The sequence below is a fragment of the Neofelis nebulosa genome, chromosome 5 (assembly GCF_028018385.1).
Source record: "Neofelis nebulosa isolate mNeoNeb1 chromosome 5, mNeoNeb1.pri, whole genome shotgun sequence".
Classification (NCBI taxonomy): Eukaryota; Metazoa; Chordata; class Mammalia; order Carnivora; family Felidae; genus Neofelis; species Neofelis nebulosa.
Genome location: NC_080786.1, coordinates 103,978,489 through 103,998,397, shown reverse-complemented (window position 1 = coordinate 103,998,397; position 19,909 = coordinate 103,978,489). Strand labels below are relative to the sequence as shown.

Genomic DNA, 19,909 nt, shown 5'->3' with positions numbered 1-19,909 from the left:
ACATACCATCAATCTTTATCACTTCCCAGAAAACACCTTTAATAAAGCTTAACAGTTACATATAATTAAAACGAGCTTGTACTCACAGCTAATGTGGACAGTTTCATTTCATATACATCCATTATGTCAGATATTCTCACATCATTAATCTGATCCTTTACCTAAGTTTTAACAGTCAAAAATCAGAAAGCTTTCACATTCAACAAAATAAAAAAAATAAATGTCTAATGTGAAACTAAATCATTAAAATTTGATGAGTAACAATGTAAAAAAATACGAATGTCCTATCAGGTGGTTCACAAACATTTCACTAACCTGGTTATTGCAGAAGAGTATCTGGGTAGGATTTGATATGCTTGTGGGATATATTTCTTAGATGGGAGGTAATAGAGGGGTAAGGGTGGGCTGCCCAGGGAAGACTAGGGGGAAAAATGATTGCTGTGCTAAAATGTTATAATTTTATGGCTAATGTTTTTCTTTCTTTCCAAACTTTCTGGAATATTGTTATTTTCATATTAAAAGAAAGGTTTCGGGATGCCTGGGTGGCTCAATCAGTTAAGCGTCTGACTTCGGCTCAGGTCATGATCTCATGGTTCGTGGTTCCGAGCCCCGCATGGGTCTCTGTGCTGACAGCTTAGAGCCTGGAGCCTGCTTCAGATTCTGTGTCTCCCTCTCTCTCTCTGCCCCTTCCCTGCTCATGCTCTATTTCTGTCTCAAAAATAAATAAACGTTAAAAAAAAAAAAATTAAAAGATAAGGTTTCATTGCTCAAATTTGCATCTAAAGTTGCTTAAATAAATATTATAATCAGGGCTGATATTTAGTTGTCATGTACCACGCAGAATCCCATTTATAACGGCTATTTGCCACTCACCACCATTCCAGCCTGTAGTTTCTCTATTAATTCCTCAATGTTCAATCCAGGAACTCTAGCTTTCAAAAGTGGAGGAGTTAAACATTTTACCGATCTTGGAACACTGTGATTTAATGATTGCAAGGGCATTCTCCTGGGCATGTGTTCTGTTTCCTGTTGTCTATAGGCATTATTTGCTGCTATGCTTTCTCCAAGTCTGAATTGGAATCAAAAAGAAAAACAAATGATTACAAAAAATAGAGCAAAAGGCAAAGTTAGTATAGAATTAGGGAATCTCTAGAATGGATCTTTTTGGGAATATAAGCCTTCACATGTTTTCCAAATAATCTTGGAGTTTATGATGAAGCCAAATTTTGGAAAATATCCTAAAAATTTGCCAGAAGAAACTCTTTTCTAGTTACAACCCCTTATAATGACAATTCCACCTCTGGTTTGGAGGCACCGGAACTGGTCTTTGAGTGTGGATTAATTGTAAAAATTAAGTACAGTGATATTGCTATTGGTAAGAACATCCTTCTTACCATGGACAACATCACCGGTCCTTTACCTATGTCCTTCAGTCTTGCCCTTTCTCGTCAGTACTTTCTCACCAACCTGACTATTCTGCCCCTTCTATTTACCATATCTTGTTCCTGCCTCAGGGCCTTTGTATGAGCTGTTCCTTTACCAGATCTGCATAGACTTGCCTCCTTCTTATCATCAGGTCTCAGTTCAAATTCACTTCCTCAGAAAGGCCCCTCCATCCACAGTGAAGTGCACATTATGAAACTTAATTTTTTAAACTTGTATCCCAACTAGAATGTAAACCACATGACAGTGGCTCCTGGTCTAATTTACTACAGTATCAAAAATGCCTATTAGAGGGGTGCCTGGGTGGCTCAGTCAGTTAAGCGGCCGACTTCAGCTCAGGTCATGATCTCACGGTCCGTGAGTTCAAGCCCTACGTCGGGCTCTGTGCTGACAGCTCAGAGCCTGGAGCCTGTTTCAGATTCTGTGTCTCCCTCTCTCTGACCCTCCCCTGTTCATGCTCTGTCTCTCCCTGTCTCAAAAATAAATAAAACGTTAAAAAAAAAAAAATTTAAAAAAATGCCTATTAGAGGGCCTGCACATTGCTGGCCCTCACCAGATGTTTGTTAAATGTCTAAATAAAACAAACATACACCAAAAACCTACTTATGTACCCGCCCACCCAGCATATGAATTCACCTTATTAAACTAAGATGATGTAAACAGAGGCAAAAACAGACATAAATAAAACAAATGAATACCTTAAACAGTGTCAAAAGAGAAACACAGACGACACCAGTAAGAATGGGGCAGCCAAGATATAAAGTGGTAGATTTCACATACAGAGACAGAGGATAAGACTCCCATTTTCAGTGAAGCTGAAGCTTTCCATTCTGAAACACAGGGGCTTTCCTTTATATCAGATTACCAAAGCTGGAGCAACCAAGCCACCACAAAATGAAGCAGCTTCACAGACCACTTTTAAAAAAATTTTTTTTTAACATTTATTTTTCAGAGAGAGAGAGAGAGAGAGAGAGAGAGAGAGAGAGAGAGAGAGCGAGCTTGAGAGGGGAAGGGCCAGAGAGAGTGGGAGACAACAGAATGTGAAGCAGGACCCAGGCTCAGAGCTGACAGCCCAGAGCCTGATGTGGGGCTCGAACTCACGAACCGCGAGATCATGACCTGAGCCAAAGTCAGATGCTTAACCGACTGAGCCACCCAGGTGCCCCCAGACCACTTCTATCTTTAAATTGAGAAGCTCTCTATTTGTCCATTTATTTGTTTAAAAATATTCACTATAAAATGAAGACAATTTTGATTATGTGGTCTTGTTCTCCATAGTTCTTAATCTCTTAATTTAGGATTACTTAAATTATTAATTCTGAAAAATGAGTTTGCTAAGTCAGTTAAGAAAATAGCTGAGGTTAGCAAACTTTTTAAAAGACAATGCAGTAAGTATCTTAGGCTTAATAGTTACAACTACCTAATCCTGATGTCATAGCATGAATGTAGACACAGAAAATACAGACAATATGAAAATGAATGGGTATGTTCTTGTTGCAATAGAACTTTATCTACAGCCTTCCTGCTGGCTATAGTTTTCAGAACGCCAGCATACAGGAATGTCTTACCTGCTTATCAACTTGCTTCAGTTTATTCAAACCACTTTTGCAAATTCATTTATACTAGCCACTTAAATGTTTTTTTTTAAGTTTATTTATTTTTGAAAGAGAGAAAGTGAGTGAGCAGGAGAGAGGCAGAGAGGGAAAGAGAGAGAATCCCAAGCAGGCGCTGCACTGACAGTGCAGATGTGGGGCTTGAACTAATGAACTGGAAGATCATGACCTGAGCTGAGACCAAGAGTCATATGCTTAACCGACTGAGCTACCAAGGTGCCCCAAGCCCCTTAAATTTTTTAAAATTAAAGTAGAACACAACTGGACATTTGGTTAACCATTTAGTTTACAGAGAGCCCGAAAATCTCAATTTTTTTCAAACATAACAGCAAATACTCTCTTAATGTTTGAAATTAATGAGTATAGCGGACAATTCTGCCTGGCCATTATCTATTCCACTTTCTGAAAAAAAGCACAGGATTTTTCTTTAGGAACACTACCACCGCACCCAACCTTTCAGTCCACATAGTTCTTTACGGCTGAACCCTTGGTATCTGTAAAACGATCCAGATCTGGTCAATGAGAGTGATGCTTAGACTTATCATTTATACAACTGGGAAAGTTCTTTGTTTTCTTTTCTGTTTTGTTTTTGTTGGTAGTTTTTTAGTCCTAAAAGCTATGTTCTTTATTAAGTGTTTAATCCTTTAGAGCAGGTTCTCATCATATCCTCTGGCAATTCTGTGGTTACCTACAACCCTTAAGCTGAGGAAGTTTTTCCTCAAATCTAACCTAAATGTCTTTTTACCTTTTTTTTTTTAAGTACAGCTAACACAGGGAAACTTGTTCTATCTTGTAAGAAATAAACTGATAGGATGTAAAGCATGGTTCAGAAGCTGCTATGTTAATAGAGCAACTGAGAGACAGAGAGGCATAGTGCCTGGATAAAATATTTAACCACCTAAATGTAGTTTTTCCCTGAGTATACACCTGGTCTTTTCAGTTACTGGAATCAAGTTTTCTTTTAATCACTTGAAAAATTACTGACTGTTACAATGTCTTTAATTCACAAATTTTCTAATCTATCTGTATTGAGGACTACCAAAGAAACATAGCAGGATATTCCAGAACCACGAGAGATATACCACAAATGACTACAACTCACACTAAGGCAGGAAAATCTGGCAGTGGAGCAGCTTCCAATAGTATTCCCAATCCACACTGTACTTGTTCTCTATTATCTGATGTTAAAGCAAAAGCCAAGGGTGTAATCAGGCGTGGATCCTAAGTAAATCAGAAACCAGAAAACAAGAAGCAGAAAGAATAATGTCAGGCTTTTTAGAGCAAGATGAGTAAATAGAGCTAAATCATAAAATAATTCTAGGCAAATTGTGAACAGTTTCTACGTGATGTTCGAATGTATTCATTAGCCTTTACCTAGTTATAGTCATCTACACAGTCAATATGAACACTAGCTTTAAAAATTTCTGGCAAAAGTTTTGAATGGTTTTGTTGTGCCTATGAAAATCATATTTTCAATATTTGGATGAATTTAAAATATCATCCATAGCTGACTGATTTTTGAATTTTGTTTGTCCAGCTACCCTTAAAAACAAAATCTGGCTATAAGAAATAATAACTAATCATTTCCAATTAAAGTCAAAAGAATAAAATTCAAATTAACTAAAAAAATTCTAATTTAGTAACTGAAATAATTATACTTAAAGCATAAGTCTTTCATGTCAGCAAATATTTTTTTTATTAGTACTGTAAGCCCCAAATAATTTACTCTGAAAAACATCTCCTAAAGGACATAAAAATCAGTTTGATTCAACTTTTAAGGTGTTAACAGAGAAAAATACTAAAATATGAATCCTTTATAATTATCCACATTTTACTATGTTGAGTGTCTTGTAAGTACTCAGTTACAATTGAAGGCCACAGAACCATGTTAAGAGCTGGGCTTTATCTCCATAACCTTCATGGTAACTCTTTGTAACTGCTCCTATGGAGAGGGATCATTATTTTCATTCTGTAGTTACGGAAACTGAGGTTCAGAGAAGTGAAATAACTGCTCAAGTCCTCAAGTCCACACTAATAAATGGTGGAGTCAACATCTGAACTCCATCTCTTAAGCATTATGCTCTCAGAGTGTGTAAGTGGCACCTGTGTAAGGTTTCAGTTTTGGCTTCCATACAGGCCCGGAGCCATCTTTGTTAAATCATTATAGTAACTTAACTCACACATGTAAGTCAGGTTTTGTGGCTATCAAGGTAAACATTTAGAGCTCTTATTCAGCTACTACTATCATCAAAATTTGTGAGTTAGCGATTTTCTGCACACCCTCTCTCGTCCTGTTATCATTCACAATCAAGTCCTTTTCTTCCAGATGTGTCCTTTATCCTCTTAATATCCTACCTCATCAACCCCAACCAAAACCAAAAACTCCAAAACAAATACCACCCCCTCTTCACTGCAATACTAGTAGAAATAAACAAACCTGAAGTAGGACACAAGAAAGGAAAAAGGCTGAGGAAGCACTACTATCATAAACAGCCCATACATTAGAATCAGAAGCATTTATGTTCAATTTCTGCAAAACTATGTAAAATCATCATATACTGGGAACATTACAGCTACTTAAGACAACTAACAATTGTCTTCTGATGGCCAATTCTAAGAGAAACATTTTCTAAAGATTAAGAATATTAAAACAGAAAATCACACATTAGGAAGCATTTATGTATGAATAAACTTCAATATTTGAAGAGTTTAAACTCACCTGCAGGATTTTGTAGAAGCTTACTTCCATGCCAGGAACCAATGGTTTAAGCTTGTTCATCAAATCAAGAGTTTTCAAAACTACATCAGCAGCAAGTTTGCTTTAAAAATAAGTCATATTTCAATTCGATAACTAAAAAACTGCTTAGAGATTTATTTCTGTCATAATTCTAAGAAAATTCTGAAAAACCAACACTTTTGTTTCTAAACCTCAGGAAGATGAAGTATTTTATTTATTTATTTTGAGAGAGAGAGAACCCAAGGAGGCTCTGCATGCTGAGTCCGACATAGGCTTGATCTCATGAACTGCGAGATCATAACTTGAGCCGAAATCAAGAGTTGGACGCTTAACCAACTAAGCCACCTAGGCGTACCAAAGTATTGTTTCTTTTGGGAAGTAAAAATACAATAGAGACCAGCATCCTTATAACCCAAGTCCAAAAAAACAAATTGGCATTAATAGTCTAAGTTTAGACAGTGTTTGTTTTTCTAAACTCAGATACCAGCATGCTTCAATTTTCTGCTCCAAATTACTAGCAGCATTGACAACATGACCTATTTAATTCTTAGCTCTGTCATTGGAATATCAACAATAAAGGGCAACCTTAAGTGGTGTAGAATACCTAATACACTAAATACCAATACACTAAACCATGTTTTCAGCCTTGTACCACAAGGCAGTATAAAAAAGTAAAAAAAGGTAATCCTTGTTCTTGAGGATCACAAATTATTGACAATTGTGACATTTATGGAAATCAGAACAAATCAGTATGTAGCATTTAGCAGGTCCTCACTAAAGACTTGTTAATGGACTTAATTCATGAGGGAGGAGGGGGATAAAATAATCTCATCACTATCAGAGAAAATCCACCTTTAAATGAAAGTCCTGACATGCCAGTGAAAAGAACAACCTTTTTAGCACAAAAACTACTAATTTCCTCATAATAAAATGACTCTTTTTCCATGCTTTTTGGTTAAAATGAACATAAAAATAATTCCTGAGGCAATGTCAAAAAAACCTCCTAAAAAGGAGTATAAAAGACCCTTAGATAGTAACAAATTAAAAACAACACAAAATGAACAATGGAAAACAAATCACATGTTAAGATTATCCTTTCTTTAGAAGCATATAAACTATGAATTGAATGTTTTTAAAATTATTAAAAAACTTTAAATTCTGTCCCATTTGGATTTCATATACGCACCACAAATCAGAATCTGCTACCTTTGTTCCAAACCCCAGATCAATCTTGCCATATGTAAATTGTTGTTCTATCAGAGTGGTACATTTGACAGTAGTCAGAATTTTTGCAACATGCATTTTTAGAGTATCATCTCCACACAGAGGTAAGTTTTGTTAAGGAATACAAACAAAAAATTTTCAAAAAACCGCTTACATTTGTATAGCACTTTATAGTATTGAGTGATTTCATACAAAGTATCTTGTCACTCCACTTCCATACAATAATTAGCTCAATGGTAGATTAGGAAACTAGACCTCAGAGAATTTAAGTGACTGGTAAGTGGCAAGAGATGGGACTGAGACCAAAAGTCTGTTACTCTGCTGGATGTTAGTATTAGCAGGTTATCACAATGGTTCAATATTTGCTGAACCAAGGGAAGTTATTTTTTCCTATTTTGTATACTACAAGTTAATTTGAATATCTATATTAAAAAGGGGTCGGCTTTGGCTCAGAATAGTACCAGTTTTGAGGTTTGCATATAACAGCTATCTCTAGGATCAAGCAACATAATCATGTGTCTCTACAGCAGTGGTTTTCAACTTTGGCTGCATGTTAGAATCACCTGGGCAGTTTGAACAATCAATCACAACACCTCCCCCTCCTCCCCCTCCCCAGGGTTTCACATTACTCCAATTAAATTAGAATTGCTGGAAGGAAGTAAGGTTCAGGTGAATTTTTAAAACATTCTCCAGGTAATTCTAACACATAGCCAGGGCTGGGAATTACTGCGGTAAAGAAAAATTAAGAAACAGCAGCTCAGAGAAGAGAGTAAACAGATGTGGAATTTGCTCTAGGGCAGGACAAAGTTGAGCAAATTCTTGTTGCTCTGAGATATAAAAAAGAAAACCTGACCAGGTATAATATAAGAGATATGGTTTAGATATAATGGCTCCTTATTGATAATAAAAAGCATTAATGAAATATTTTAAAAATGGAACTTCAGCTTCATATGGACATAGAATCAGCTGATCTAAAAGAAAACAGCTAGCACAAGGAAAGACCTAAGAAAAATGCATGCAATATGGAAGTTAGGCAGTGACATTAACTGAACTCAAGCTTTTCTTTTTTAGAAATAAATGAATTTGTCTTGACAACATTTGTCTTTTTTATAACCAAGTGTGATGTCATCTTTATTAAAACATTCCTACAGACTTTAATTTTCAGTAAAAATTCTAATATAAACTAAACTACTAATGACTCTACTGATGTTTGTTTATTCTCTGATTTGCTGCTACCAACGGTGGCACCACAAATCACCCAGGGACAGCAATTAGCACTAGAGTAACAGAGCGGTTCTGTTACTTTAGAATATATCTCCTAATCTCAAATTATGATAAAAATGTCCAAATTCAGTTTAAAAAGTATTCTAAAAATATTATTTAGTTCAAAAGTTTTACAAAGAAAAATAAGGAAAAAATAAAGTCTGGATAACTTTTTTCACACTCCTTATTGAGGATTAGTTCTAGAGTTTAAACTTCAGTAATTCTGAATAGATGTAAGTGTGAGAAGTGACAAAATTACAAATAAAGACAAAAATGCAGTAAATGTGATGCTAGAAAAAAATGAGCGGTTAGTTTCCATGTTTTAACAGCAAAGGATATTTAACAAAACTTCAGTGGCCTTGACCATCCTTTCGCATTTTTTTCTTAGTAAAGCTTCATTTAGATTTTGTTCTGTGAATTGAAGTTGATCAAGGATTGCAGGCAGCAGAAGGGTCACAAATCGGTCAGCTGAGGAGCAGTTAGCAGTGTCTACAACATCCTGGAGAATTAACCACCACCAATGATTAAAAATCAAAATAAAGATGGAATAAAGAACACAGAGCTAGTCATCACTGAGCTGCAACACTCTCATCACATTTCGTATAATTACTTCAATAGTTGATTGACCTGTGTCTCCTATTTAAAATCTACCCAGTTTTGATGGCTATGATGACTTTTTTCTTAAATGGAACAGTAAGGTTTGGGGTTATTCAACTGTAAACAAGACTTAAAAAAAAATTTTTTTTTTTAAATGTTTATTCTTGAGAGAAAGAATGAGTGGGGGAGGGATTGGGAGAGAGAGAATTCCAAGCAGGCTCCAGGCTTTGAGCTGTCAGCATAGACCCTGATGAGGGGCTTGAACTCATGAACCACAAGATCATGACCTGAGCTAAAGTCGGATGCTTAACAAACTGAGCCACCCAGGTGCCCTTCAACTGCAAAGAAGACTTTTAACTAGACTGTATCTGTGATTTCAAAACAAGAATCCTGAATTTGCCAAGTGAAATTATATAATTAAATAACAATCACTGGTCTTAATACTTTACAACCATAAATAATTCCCATCAAGGATCTTGAAAGGCTTTTTAAAACGCTAAAACTGATTAACAGTCAAGACCAACATAAAACAGAAAGAATAATTTGTGCATAATCTTTGACAAATATATTTAATCACTCATATACATTTTTGTTTGTGCCTAGGATCCAGTCATGAAGGGAAACACTCCAGGAAGATACTGTGTTAGGCAGAATGGTATAAAAACAGGGAAAACAGTAGAGAATGCTAAATGACCTAGATAGTAGAAACTACCAGAATGTAATAGCCTCTACAGAAAGAATTTTTGTCTGTATCCTAAGTGCCTCGCATTGTCTGGCATGTTCCACTCCATCTGAGTGACTGAATCCAATGTTCTTATATTAATCCACTCAAAGGATAATAAAGATGGTCAACAGTATCCACTGAGACGGAGAAGCTGAATGTGACTACTGCAAAAGACATAGTCATACAACAATAAACCATACAAATCTCAGCTAATACCTTTACTTATTACACTGAAAGGAATACATATAAGTTATTCAGTGTGAGAAAAGAAAACACTAATGTCCCCGACTTTGCCCAAAAAAAGGAAATTTGGTAGGTCAATGGTAGGGAGCTTGTTAATTGAAAAGTTTTCATAAAGTATATAAACATTTTGAAATTTACTGTGAATATTTTCGAAAGTAAACTGTTCACTGAGAATCATAAAAATGAAGAGGCATTTTGGTTATCATTATATTACCTCAAATATTTCCTTGAACAACTCCAAAGCTAAAATAGAACAGTTTTCTGATCCATCCAGAGGTTGGCTTGACCAACGAAGTAGAGCCACAGTAGGTTCTAAACATTTAGAACGGCTTCCCAGAATGGTGTTGCCAGATGGAGACTGCTCAAATATCATCTGAGTGAGCACATGGCGCAGCTGAGTCACTGAACAGAAGGCAAGAAGTAATTCTAAAACCTGTGCAATATAAAGTCTTCGTTAAATGTCAATTTCATTGGCCTGTAATGCACAAAGCAACCAAATGATGAAGCTGAAAATGACATATTTTTAAAGAAAATATTCTAAAACAAAAATTAAAAACAGCTTCCAATTTTTTTTACTATTCTTTTTCTTTCTTTCTGTTTTATTCTTTGGTGCAAAAAGGTGATTTTATTAAAGCAGGGGGACATGTGTGCAAGCAGGGGAGGGACAGAGGGAGAGGAGAGAGAAAGAATCCTAAGCAGGTTCCATACTGGGAGTGAGATCATTACCTAAACCGGAACCTAGAGCCAAACACTTAATTGACTGAGCCACCCAAGCTCCCTGAAATGACCATACTTTTAAGACAGCACTGTATTAATCAGGAGACCATATGCTATGGTTTGTTTTGACACTGTACTGTGTTCCAGTCCATCCTTATGACAGTATTGCACTGTTTTAACTATTACAGCTTTACGTTAAGTCTTAATATCTGGTAGTGTTAGAAATCCTCCAACTGTATTCACTTTTTCCAGGATGGCCCTGGTTATTTTTGGACTTTTGTATATCCATGTGAATTTTATAATTAGCTTCCCAATTTCCATATACACCAAAGACAAAAGAAATATAAAAACAAAAAAAACCCACTAAAGCCTGCTATGATTTTGCAAGTGTTCTAATCTATGAACTTAATATATCTGTATTATTTAGGTCTTTTATAGCTCTCAATGTTTTGAATTTTTTAAAATATTATAAATAAAAAATGTTAAAAAAAAAAAAAATTAAAAAAATGGGGCGCCTGGGTGGCGCAGTCGGTTAAGCGTCCGACTTCAGCCAGGTCACGATCTCGCGGTCCGTGAGTTCGAGCCCCGCGTCAGGCTCTGGGCTGATGGCTCGGAGCCTGGAGCCTGTTTCCGATTCTGTGTCTCCCTCTCTCTCTGCCCCTCCCCCGTTCATGCTCTGTCTCTCTCTGTCCCAAAAATAAATAAAAAAATGTTAAAAAAAAAAAAAAAATTAAAAATATTTATTTATTTTTGAGAGAGACAGACAGAGCACAAGTGGGGGAGGGGCAGAGAGAGAGGGAGACAGAATCTGAAGCAGGCTCCAGGCTCTGAGCTGCCAGCACAGAGCCCAACACAGGGCTTGAACCCACAAACCATGAGTTCATGACCTGAGTCGAAGTCAGACGCTTAACCTAGTAAGCCACCCACGCGCTCCTATCTCTCAATGTGTTATAATTTCAGAGTAGAGACCTTGTGTGTGTTGTGTTGAATTTATCCCCTAAGCATCTGATGTTTTAAAAAATCAGAAAATAGGAGTGCATGGGTGGCTCAGTTAAGTGTTCCACTCCTGATTTCAGCTCAGGTGATGATCTGTTTGTGAGATTGAGCCTCATGTTAGGATCTGTGCTGACAGCATGGAGCCTGCTTGGGATTCTTTCGCTCTCCTTCTCTCTGCCCCTCCCTGGCTCACACACAGGTGTGTGCGCTCTCTCTCCCAAAACAAATAAACATTAAAAAAAAACAAACAAACAGGAAATCGTGTCATTTTTAAAGCTGCATTTTCTATGTAATGTTTTGTACATGTCTTTTGATGAGCTTATGGATATGTCTCTCTTAGCTATGTAGCTTAGGAGTGGAAACGCGGTGTCACAGGGTGTATGCATATTCACTAGGCACCGTGAAACAATTTTCCAAGGGGAATGTACCAGTGAATGAAGATTTGAGGGTTCTAGGGTATTGGTAATGCTGTATTTTCTGATCTAGGTAATAGTTATATGACTGTGTTCAGTTTGTAAAACTTCAGAGCTGCACATTTAAGATTTTTCTGCACATTACAGTTTTCAAAAATTTAAAACAAAAAAGTTATGTTTTTACACACCTTTGAAGAAGAATCAGGATCCTTTCCATTAAGAAGACCTAATACTTGATTGAGACATGAAGAAAAGTGCTCATACCTAGTTTAAAATATACATCAAATGATAAATATGAAATTGATACATCAAAAAGGATTTATATACAAGACAAATATAAAATTTAAGTGATTTCTTTCATCTATTTATTTTGAGCTTCTAATATAGAACAATCTTTGCAAAATATATACTTGAATGATACATCCTGTATTTGGGAGAATGACTCTGTCGGAGAGCAATGGTTAAATGACTGCTGCAAAGAGTTCAATTAGTCCTTCACAATGGTTATATGACTGTGTTCACTTTGTAAAACTTCAGAGCTGTGCAGTTAAGATTTTTCTGCACGTTACAGTTTTCAAAAGTTTAAATATTCAAAAGAATAAAGGCAGACAGAACATATTATGTAATGTAAAATGCAACATTATAATGGAGAAATGTATAGGATGCTGGGAGGATGAGTATCAAACCCATACTTGCTGTGGTAGGCCAGATCAGCTGAGGTTTCCCAGACTTGAGTCTCAAAAAACAAACAGGAATTAGACATCAGAAGGGGAAAGTATTCCAGCCTTCTAGCAGAAGTACTTCAGAGGGAATAGCACATGGTTACACAAAAGGCATTTCTAGCAAGTTGGGGATTCTATTTATCGTCTGAAATGCTTAGACAAAAGTACCTACAAAAACGTAAAGACACAGGGATAAGAGGTTACCAGAGACCAGATTTTTGATGGCTATGCTGGGAACCTGGATATTTACCTTGAATGCAATGGAAGATCACACACTTTAGCATTTTATTTTTTTTAATGTTTATTCATTTTTGAGAGAGCAAGTGAGCAAGCGTAGGGGACAGGCAGAGAGAAAGGGAGACACAGAATCTGAAGCAGGCTCGATGCGGGGCTCAAACTCACGAACCATGAGATCATGACCTGAGCCGAAGTCAGATGCTTAACCGACTGAGCCACCCAGGCGCCCCAAGAACACAGACTTTAAAGGGAACATACGGTTGAAGGAAAGTTGAATCTAAGTAAAGGGAGGCAATAGAATGGGACACACTGAAGAGACAAGACACTTGAAAAAGAAGACAGAATGAGAGTTAATGCACAGAATAACAAGATGTGTGTTTATGAGCGAAACAGAATGACACCAAATAAGAATTGGTATAAACACAAGTAAATTGGTTCAGGAGCAAAAATCTGAAACAATTCCAATCAGGTAGGATTCAGGTTGTTGTTGCTGTTGTTCTGTGAAACAAAGATAAGGTCATCTTCTGAGTGAAAAGTGTCAAGAGGAAAGTAGTAAATATTTGAAAGACCCCTGTAGATGGGGTGCATGGGTGGCTCAGGTGGTTACACATCTGACTTCTGCTCAGGTCGTGATCTTGCAGTTTGTGGGTTCAAGTCCCATGTCAGGCTCTGTGCTCACAGCTCAGAGCCTGGAGCCTGCTTCAGATTCTATGTCTCCCTCTCTCTCTGTGCCTCCCTGCTCATATTCTGTCTGTCTGTCTCTCTCAAAAATAAACATTAAGAAAGAAAGAAAGAAAGAAAGAAAGAAAGAAAGAAAGAAAGAAAGAAAGAAAGAAAGAAAGGTCCACTGTAGGAAATGTAAAACAAAGCTGGGAATAAATATAAATATGAGAGGTGCTGTCCAGATAGAGATAGTGAGTATATGGGATACAAAGTCATAAAGTGTGATTTTCCCAGGTTTTGATTGGGAACCCGGCCATTAGACTTTGGGACAGATTCAGGAATAGTTTGCTAAATGGTACAGCAAATGAACAAGACAACACAATTAAATACAATTTCCTTTCCAGAGGTGATTCTGGAGTTCTAGGCTAGACAGAAAATAGATAGTGAAACTGAGAGATTTATGGAAGAAGAGATTAAGCAACCACTTACTAATGCTAAATCAGATTTTCTTTTGGTCCTCCTGCAGAGGTATATCCTGTTTACTTAGAAGTTGTTAAATAAGCACTATTTGATGGTCAGAATGGGTATACTGGGAGGACTCTTAGATAAAGAGAGAACAGGTTAAGGAAGGGCACTCTGGAAGGTTTTCTTATCCACCTATGCTTAAGAAAAAAAAAATGAAATGCTAACATGAATGCTTCTTGGTTCTGAAAAACATCAGTTAACCACATGGATAGTAATCAACCTTGCCCTAGTGGTTAGCTTTTTAAATTTTTTTTAATTTAAATGTTTTTATTTATTTTTGAGAGAGAAAGACAGTGAGAACAGAGAGGCAGAGAGAGAGGGAGACACAGAAGCCTAAGTAGGCTCCAGGCTCTGAGCTGTCAGTACAGAGCCAGATGCGGGGCTTGAACTCAAGAACCATGAGATCATGACCTGAGCTGAAGTCAGATGCATAACTGACTGAGCCACCCAGGCGACCCAGCTTTTGTTTTTTCAACTTCTAGGTTCTATGTTCCTTAAAATTAGGGACTATGTCTTTATACAATTTCTGGATTCTACATTCCTCAAAGATTAGAGACTAGGTCTTCAAATCCCTGCCTCTGCTAATAATCCCTCCTCCCCCAATACTTAACCACAGGAGGGGCTCAATAATTGGTTTTCTCATTTGTGAACGACTAAATGAACTCTGAAGCAATCCCTACAACTTCCTAATTCATGATTACAAAGTAGCTAAGGCATTGGGAAAATTTAACTTCAGAAATTAAAAGGCCAGGGTGCCTGGGTGGCTCAGTTGGTTAAGCAATGGACTCTGGATTTGGCTCAGGTTAGGATCTCACAGTTGTGTGATCCAGCCCTGCTTTGGGCTCCGTGCTGACAGTGTGGAGCTGGCCTGGGATTCTCTCTCTCCCTCTCTTCTCTCTCTTTCTCTTTCTCTTTCTCTCTCTCTCTCTCTCTCTCTCTCTCCTGCCCCTACCCAGCTGTGTACATGCAAGTGCTCTCACTTTCTCTCTCCCTCTCTCAAAAATAAATAAATAAATATTTAAAAAATATTAGTGACAGAATCAACATGTAACAAAAAGATGGGTCTGACTAGCAGTTATTTGAGATGTTTATTTAAGAAAAAAGATATAAAAAGGCCATGAGCTCTTTGGAAAACAGTTGCTAACTGATCTCAAAAGATAAATGATTACATGAAATGTCACTGAGATAGAATGGGCATAAAAAATGGGTTCTCATTTTACCTTAAGACACAACAGAGGCAAACAATAATGTTATCCATTTTTATGCAGAAAAGAAAAAAAGGACAAACACACTGACACGAATGTTCTTATGGTAACAGTATTCTTTCAAAGAATTCTAATGTCAATATTTAAAACTGGTGTTGGAAAAGATCAAGATGTGTATATTTAAGAGAATGAGACAACTTTATTCATCTAAGCAACACACACACCTGCCCTGTTCTTACACTTTTACATTTCAGGCCCGAAAAGCAAAATGACTGGGAATAAAGCACATCAAAATATTTCAATTTTATTCCTTGTTCATCAGTAGAATCCAAGTTCACTAAATCTGAAAAGGCAGTTTTATTAATAACAAACATATGTTGGTTGAAAAGAAAAAAAAGAAATACCAATAAGTCTTAAAATTTGTCAGAGAGCCATACCTGGTAAGATAATCAGCAATTTTGGGATTCTTAAGGAGATCCATCAATAGATCAACTGAATACTTCCTAGTAAGTGTGCCATCACCATTTATGAGAATATTAAATATGAGCTGAAAAGTCTGATGAATGTTTCGAGCATGGAACAGCTTAAAAACAAATTAGGAAAACTATATTATAGAAAAAAATTTAAGTCGACACCATTCTAAAGTTTAACAAAGAGTCTCAATGACTTAAAATATCAGAGAATACAAATTCCAGAACTATTTCACAAATAATAAAAAAATCATATTTACCTTTTCCCCAACCTCTTCATTTAATGTCAAACTGGACAATATTGAAAGTGCAAACACAACCACAGTTAAACTACTATGGGCCAGGAAGCTTATAAGAGTTCGATAAAAAGATTTCACATTATTCTGAGAAAGAAAAAAGTTCAAAAATATATTAAAACAAAAATTAGTATTATATTTTGGTTTAGGATGTCTATCTTGAACAGAGTAGTAATCTTTTATTAAACATTATCAAACTTGATAGATCATTCAAAAAGTGAGGTGGCACATTTTCCATATTGCTTATAGTAATAAAAACAGGTACAATCTCAGTGGAAAGTTGAGTCCCATGTTAAGATATGGAACTATGAGGAAATGTTTATCTTTCCCAAACACTTCCATGGCTCAAGATAACCTTCTGTCTCCAAAGCACCTCCAGTACATGAACAAATGAGATACTGTTTAATTTAACAACAGGAAACAGGTGATACTGAGTACTGCACAGCAGGGAAACTGTTCACAAACTAAGAATCAAAGAACTTTCTTGATTTAACATATTTCTAACAGTGGTTCAGTTAACCTCATTTGTTCACCTTCAGTGATCACAAGGGCTGGTGATTACTGCTAGTCATCTATTCATGGATCTTTCTAGCGGAGTTGCCACTAATTTTGTGGAAATAGAAGACTGAGGTAAACAGAATTGCCAGTGATGTGCATCCTTCCTATTAGCACAAAATAATTTAGAATTTCTCTTATTACTTAATACAAGAAATAGTGGGATGCTATAGAGAAGGAAAACTTTTAGTACTTGTTTATTAATACTTATCATCTTTTTTTTTTTAATTTTTTTTTTTTAACGTTTATTTATTTTTGAGACAGAGAGAGACAGAGCATGAACGGGGGAGGGGCAGAGAGAGAGGGAGACACAGAATCTGAAACAGGCTCCAGGCTCTGAGCTGTCAGCACAGAGCCCGATGCGGGGCTCAAACTCACGGACCGTGAGATCATGACCTGAGCCGAAGTCGGATGCTCAACCGACCAAGCCACCCAGGCGCCCCAATACTTATCATCTTAAATACAACATGTGCAAAGGGTGGAATACTTCAAGTTAATTATGTGTCAATGTGATTGTTCCTTAATTCTGATGAGTCAGCTGGATGAGACATGAGAATTCTTGTTAATCTATTTTTAATGAAAAAGATGGATACAATTTTCTTTAAGTTTAGAACCCACCACAAACAAGAAAGATTTTACGCAAAACTTCTTACCAAAGTCTTTATGTATGTTTGGACAGAAAGATTGTGTCGACAAAGATTTGCCAATAATCCTAGACAAGGCATTGTTAACTCATCTTCAGGAGACTGACTGTTGTTTTAAGGAAAATAATAAAAGATAAAAGCATTAAGTTCATTTTAAATTACTCTTTTATAGTAATTCACATTTAAACTCCTTTTTATATGCAAAAACAATGTGAACACAGTCAAGCTTTGAGTAGTATTTGGACCATTTATTTCATGTTTTGAAACTAAATGATCTTATTCAATTGTAGCACAGAAATATGGAAATAACAGAATGACCAGGTGCTATCTCATCAGTATATTCTCCTATCAAGATTAAATATAAGCATACAATTGTCAGGGTTGATAGTTTTCTGACCAAATCAATTCATTTTATAAATTTCTGTTATGAAGACTAAAGCTGCTTTATGCACTTGATCCTTGAAACTATCTAAAAGGAGTAAACAAGAATCAGAGTCTCACTCAATTTAAAAAGCTGGAAAAAATTATCTAAGAAAAACTGAACTATTCCACAGTTTTAGTTTGAAAATAAATCAACAAATTATTTGGTTACATGTTTGGTTGCATACTCACATATGATCTATCAGGAATGTAATTAACTCATCTATATTGGCACCAGAATGGAGAATTTTGATGTTATATGTTAATCTTTGTAGAAGTTGAATGCACTGAGAATAAAAAAAAAAAAAAAAAGTAATAAATATAAACATAAAAACATTTCATATGGACTCCTAATCATATTCTGAGTGTGTCACCATTTTAGGAAGCAGAGTTTAGAGCAAGAACTTTTCGATTTCTTAAATGGTTCATTTTTATTTTTAAACATAAAGTAGTGAGACTACTAAGAATTTTAGGGTTCATTTCCTGATTCCACACATTTCCACATAATCTATTTTAAACAGAGCATCTTGTCATCAACCTGGTTCACTTAACCATCTTAAACAAATATGCAAGCTGAAACATATATATTCCATCAATTCTAAGATATATTTTTTCATATTTTTGCCACTTTTAAAACTGCATGTCAGTGTAATTGGTAATGTTTTCCTTTCTTGCAACTGATGGCACTTTAGGTTCAATAAAATATTATCTGTATGAGAACTTCGAGTCTATGCTAAATAAAACTAAATCTATAGCTTCAATTTTTTTGTAGAATGTTTCCTCAACAGACTGAGACTAGATGCCGACTCATTTTGCAATTTTAATACGAATAGCTTACATCTCAAAATGCTGACATCTGTGTTTATAAGTCTGTCAAAGCAGTTATAATGTAGATTTGTTTCTCTTCAAAATAATGCTGGATGTGGATAAGCTTCCCTCCTCTAGAAACTTTTAAATTAGTAGTACATGTGTAATCAACCAGCTCTTAAATTTATTAATGGGGAGAACTGGGCCTATTCATGCAGTATTATGCCAGCACATATGCTATAAGCTAGCAATTTACAATAGATACTGTGAATTTTGATCTGCAAATAAGGAAGGAAAAAGAAGTATTAAGTGAAAAGTACTGTGTGGGTGTATGTACCTGCAAAAACACTGAATCACCATGGCAAGTGCTGCCCCGACAAACCATTCCTGCCAGCACGCTATTCAGGTTGTATGTGTTCTGAAGACAGTCTCTGGTTTCATTGTCTACAGCTGTAAGTGAAGATAAGATGGCACCAAATATTTAAAAAAAAATTTTTTTTATGTTTTTTAATTTTTTTTTTTGAGAGAGAGAGAGAGCGAGCGAGAGAGCGAGCAGGGGAGGGGCTCCCTCTCTCAAGAGGGAGACACGGAATCTGAAGCAGACTCCAGGCTCTGAGCTAGCTGTCAGCACAGAACCTGATGCGGGGCTCGAACTCACAAACCATGAGATCATGACCTGAACCAAAGTCAGACGCTTAACCAACTGAGCCACCCAGGTGCCCCAAAATGGCACCAAATATTTTTATTCATGGTTTTCATGAATAAAAGAGAAATAATCTTTAAGTTTATTTTGTATTAAAGTTACTTATCAAGTATGATATGGCTATTTTACTTATAATTACTTTCCAGTTCAAAAGTTTAATCAAAGAAATAGTATGAGCTGTAAAAGGGAAGGGGGTATAAGCTTTTCCTTTTCTGTCAATAAACAAATGATTTTTCTATGTAGACTAATTTAAGGGAAAAACTTGCTTTACATACTTGCAGAAATTTTGCAGTTAAAAGATTATCATCTCAATTTTTCTGTAACTTAAAGCTGCTCTAAGGAATAAAAGTCTATTAACTAAAAAGTAAAACTTAAAAAATAAAAAGACTGTAACTTTAAAAATTTCTAATATATTTAAATGTTGAAAATGACTGCCATTCTCACACAAAAGGTTGGTGGATATTAGAATTAGCATAGCTTTTTTGGAAAGTAATTTAGTAACGATCAAATTGAAAAATGACCTGAAAATTCTGAGAATTAACTCAACAGAAATATACTAATATTTGAGCAAAAAATCCATAAAATGTTCATTACACTATTGATTCTGATAGCAAAAAAAACTTGAAAAAGAGCATACATGAGTTCCCACCATTAGGAGCGTAGCTGAATAAATTATAGTACTCCACAGTGTG

General features: G+C 36.0%; 1 protein-coding gene across 2 annotated transcripts in view; it reads right to left on the bottom strand.

Annotated features, from left to right (window-relative positions):
• The window catches only part of CIP2A (cellular inhibitor of PP2A), a 36,335-nt gene that overhangs the window by 10,732 nt on the left and 5,694 nt on the right, over nucleotides 1-19,909 (bottom strand). The window contains exons 3-15 of one of the 2 annotated variants that reach the window (XM_058731498.1): nucleotides 18,852-18,964; nucleotides 17,900-17,994; nucleotides 17,297-17,393; nucleotides 16,053-16,175; nucleotides 15,760-15,905; nucleotides 12,159-12,234; nucleotides 10,059-10,277; nucleotides 8,620-8,779; nucleotides 6,980-7,121; nucleotides 5,776-5,875; nucleotides 4,159-4,277; nucleotides 874-1,069; nucleotides 87-161 (exon numbers count right to left, since the gene is read on the bottom strand). In XM_058731498.1, the coding sequence (XP_058587481.1) occupies nucleotides 87-161; nucleotides 874-1,069; nucleotides 4,159-4,277; nucleotides 5,776-5,875; nucleotides 6,980-7,121; nucleotides 8,620-8,779; nucleotides 10,059-10,277; nucleotides 12,159-12,234; nucleotides 15,760-15,905; nucleotides 16,053-16,175; nucleotides 17,297-17,393; nucleotides 17,900-17,994; nucleotides 18,852-18,964 (1,661 nt within the window). The remainder of the gene's footprint in view (nucleotides 1-86; nucleotides 162-873; nucleotides 1,070-4,158; nucleotides 4,278-5,775; nucleotides 5,876-6,979; nucleotides 7,122-8,619; nucleotides 8,780-10,058; nucleotides 10,278-12,158; nucleotides 12,235-15,759; nucleotides 15,906-16,052; nucleotides 16,176-17,296; nucleotides 17,394-17,899; nucleotides 17,995-18,851; nucleotides 18,965-19,909) is intronic. The other variant, XM_058731499.1, reaches the window with a different exon arrangement.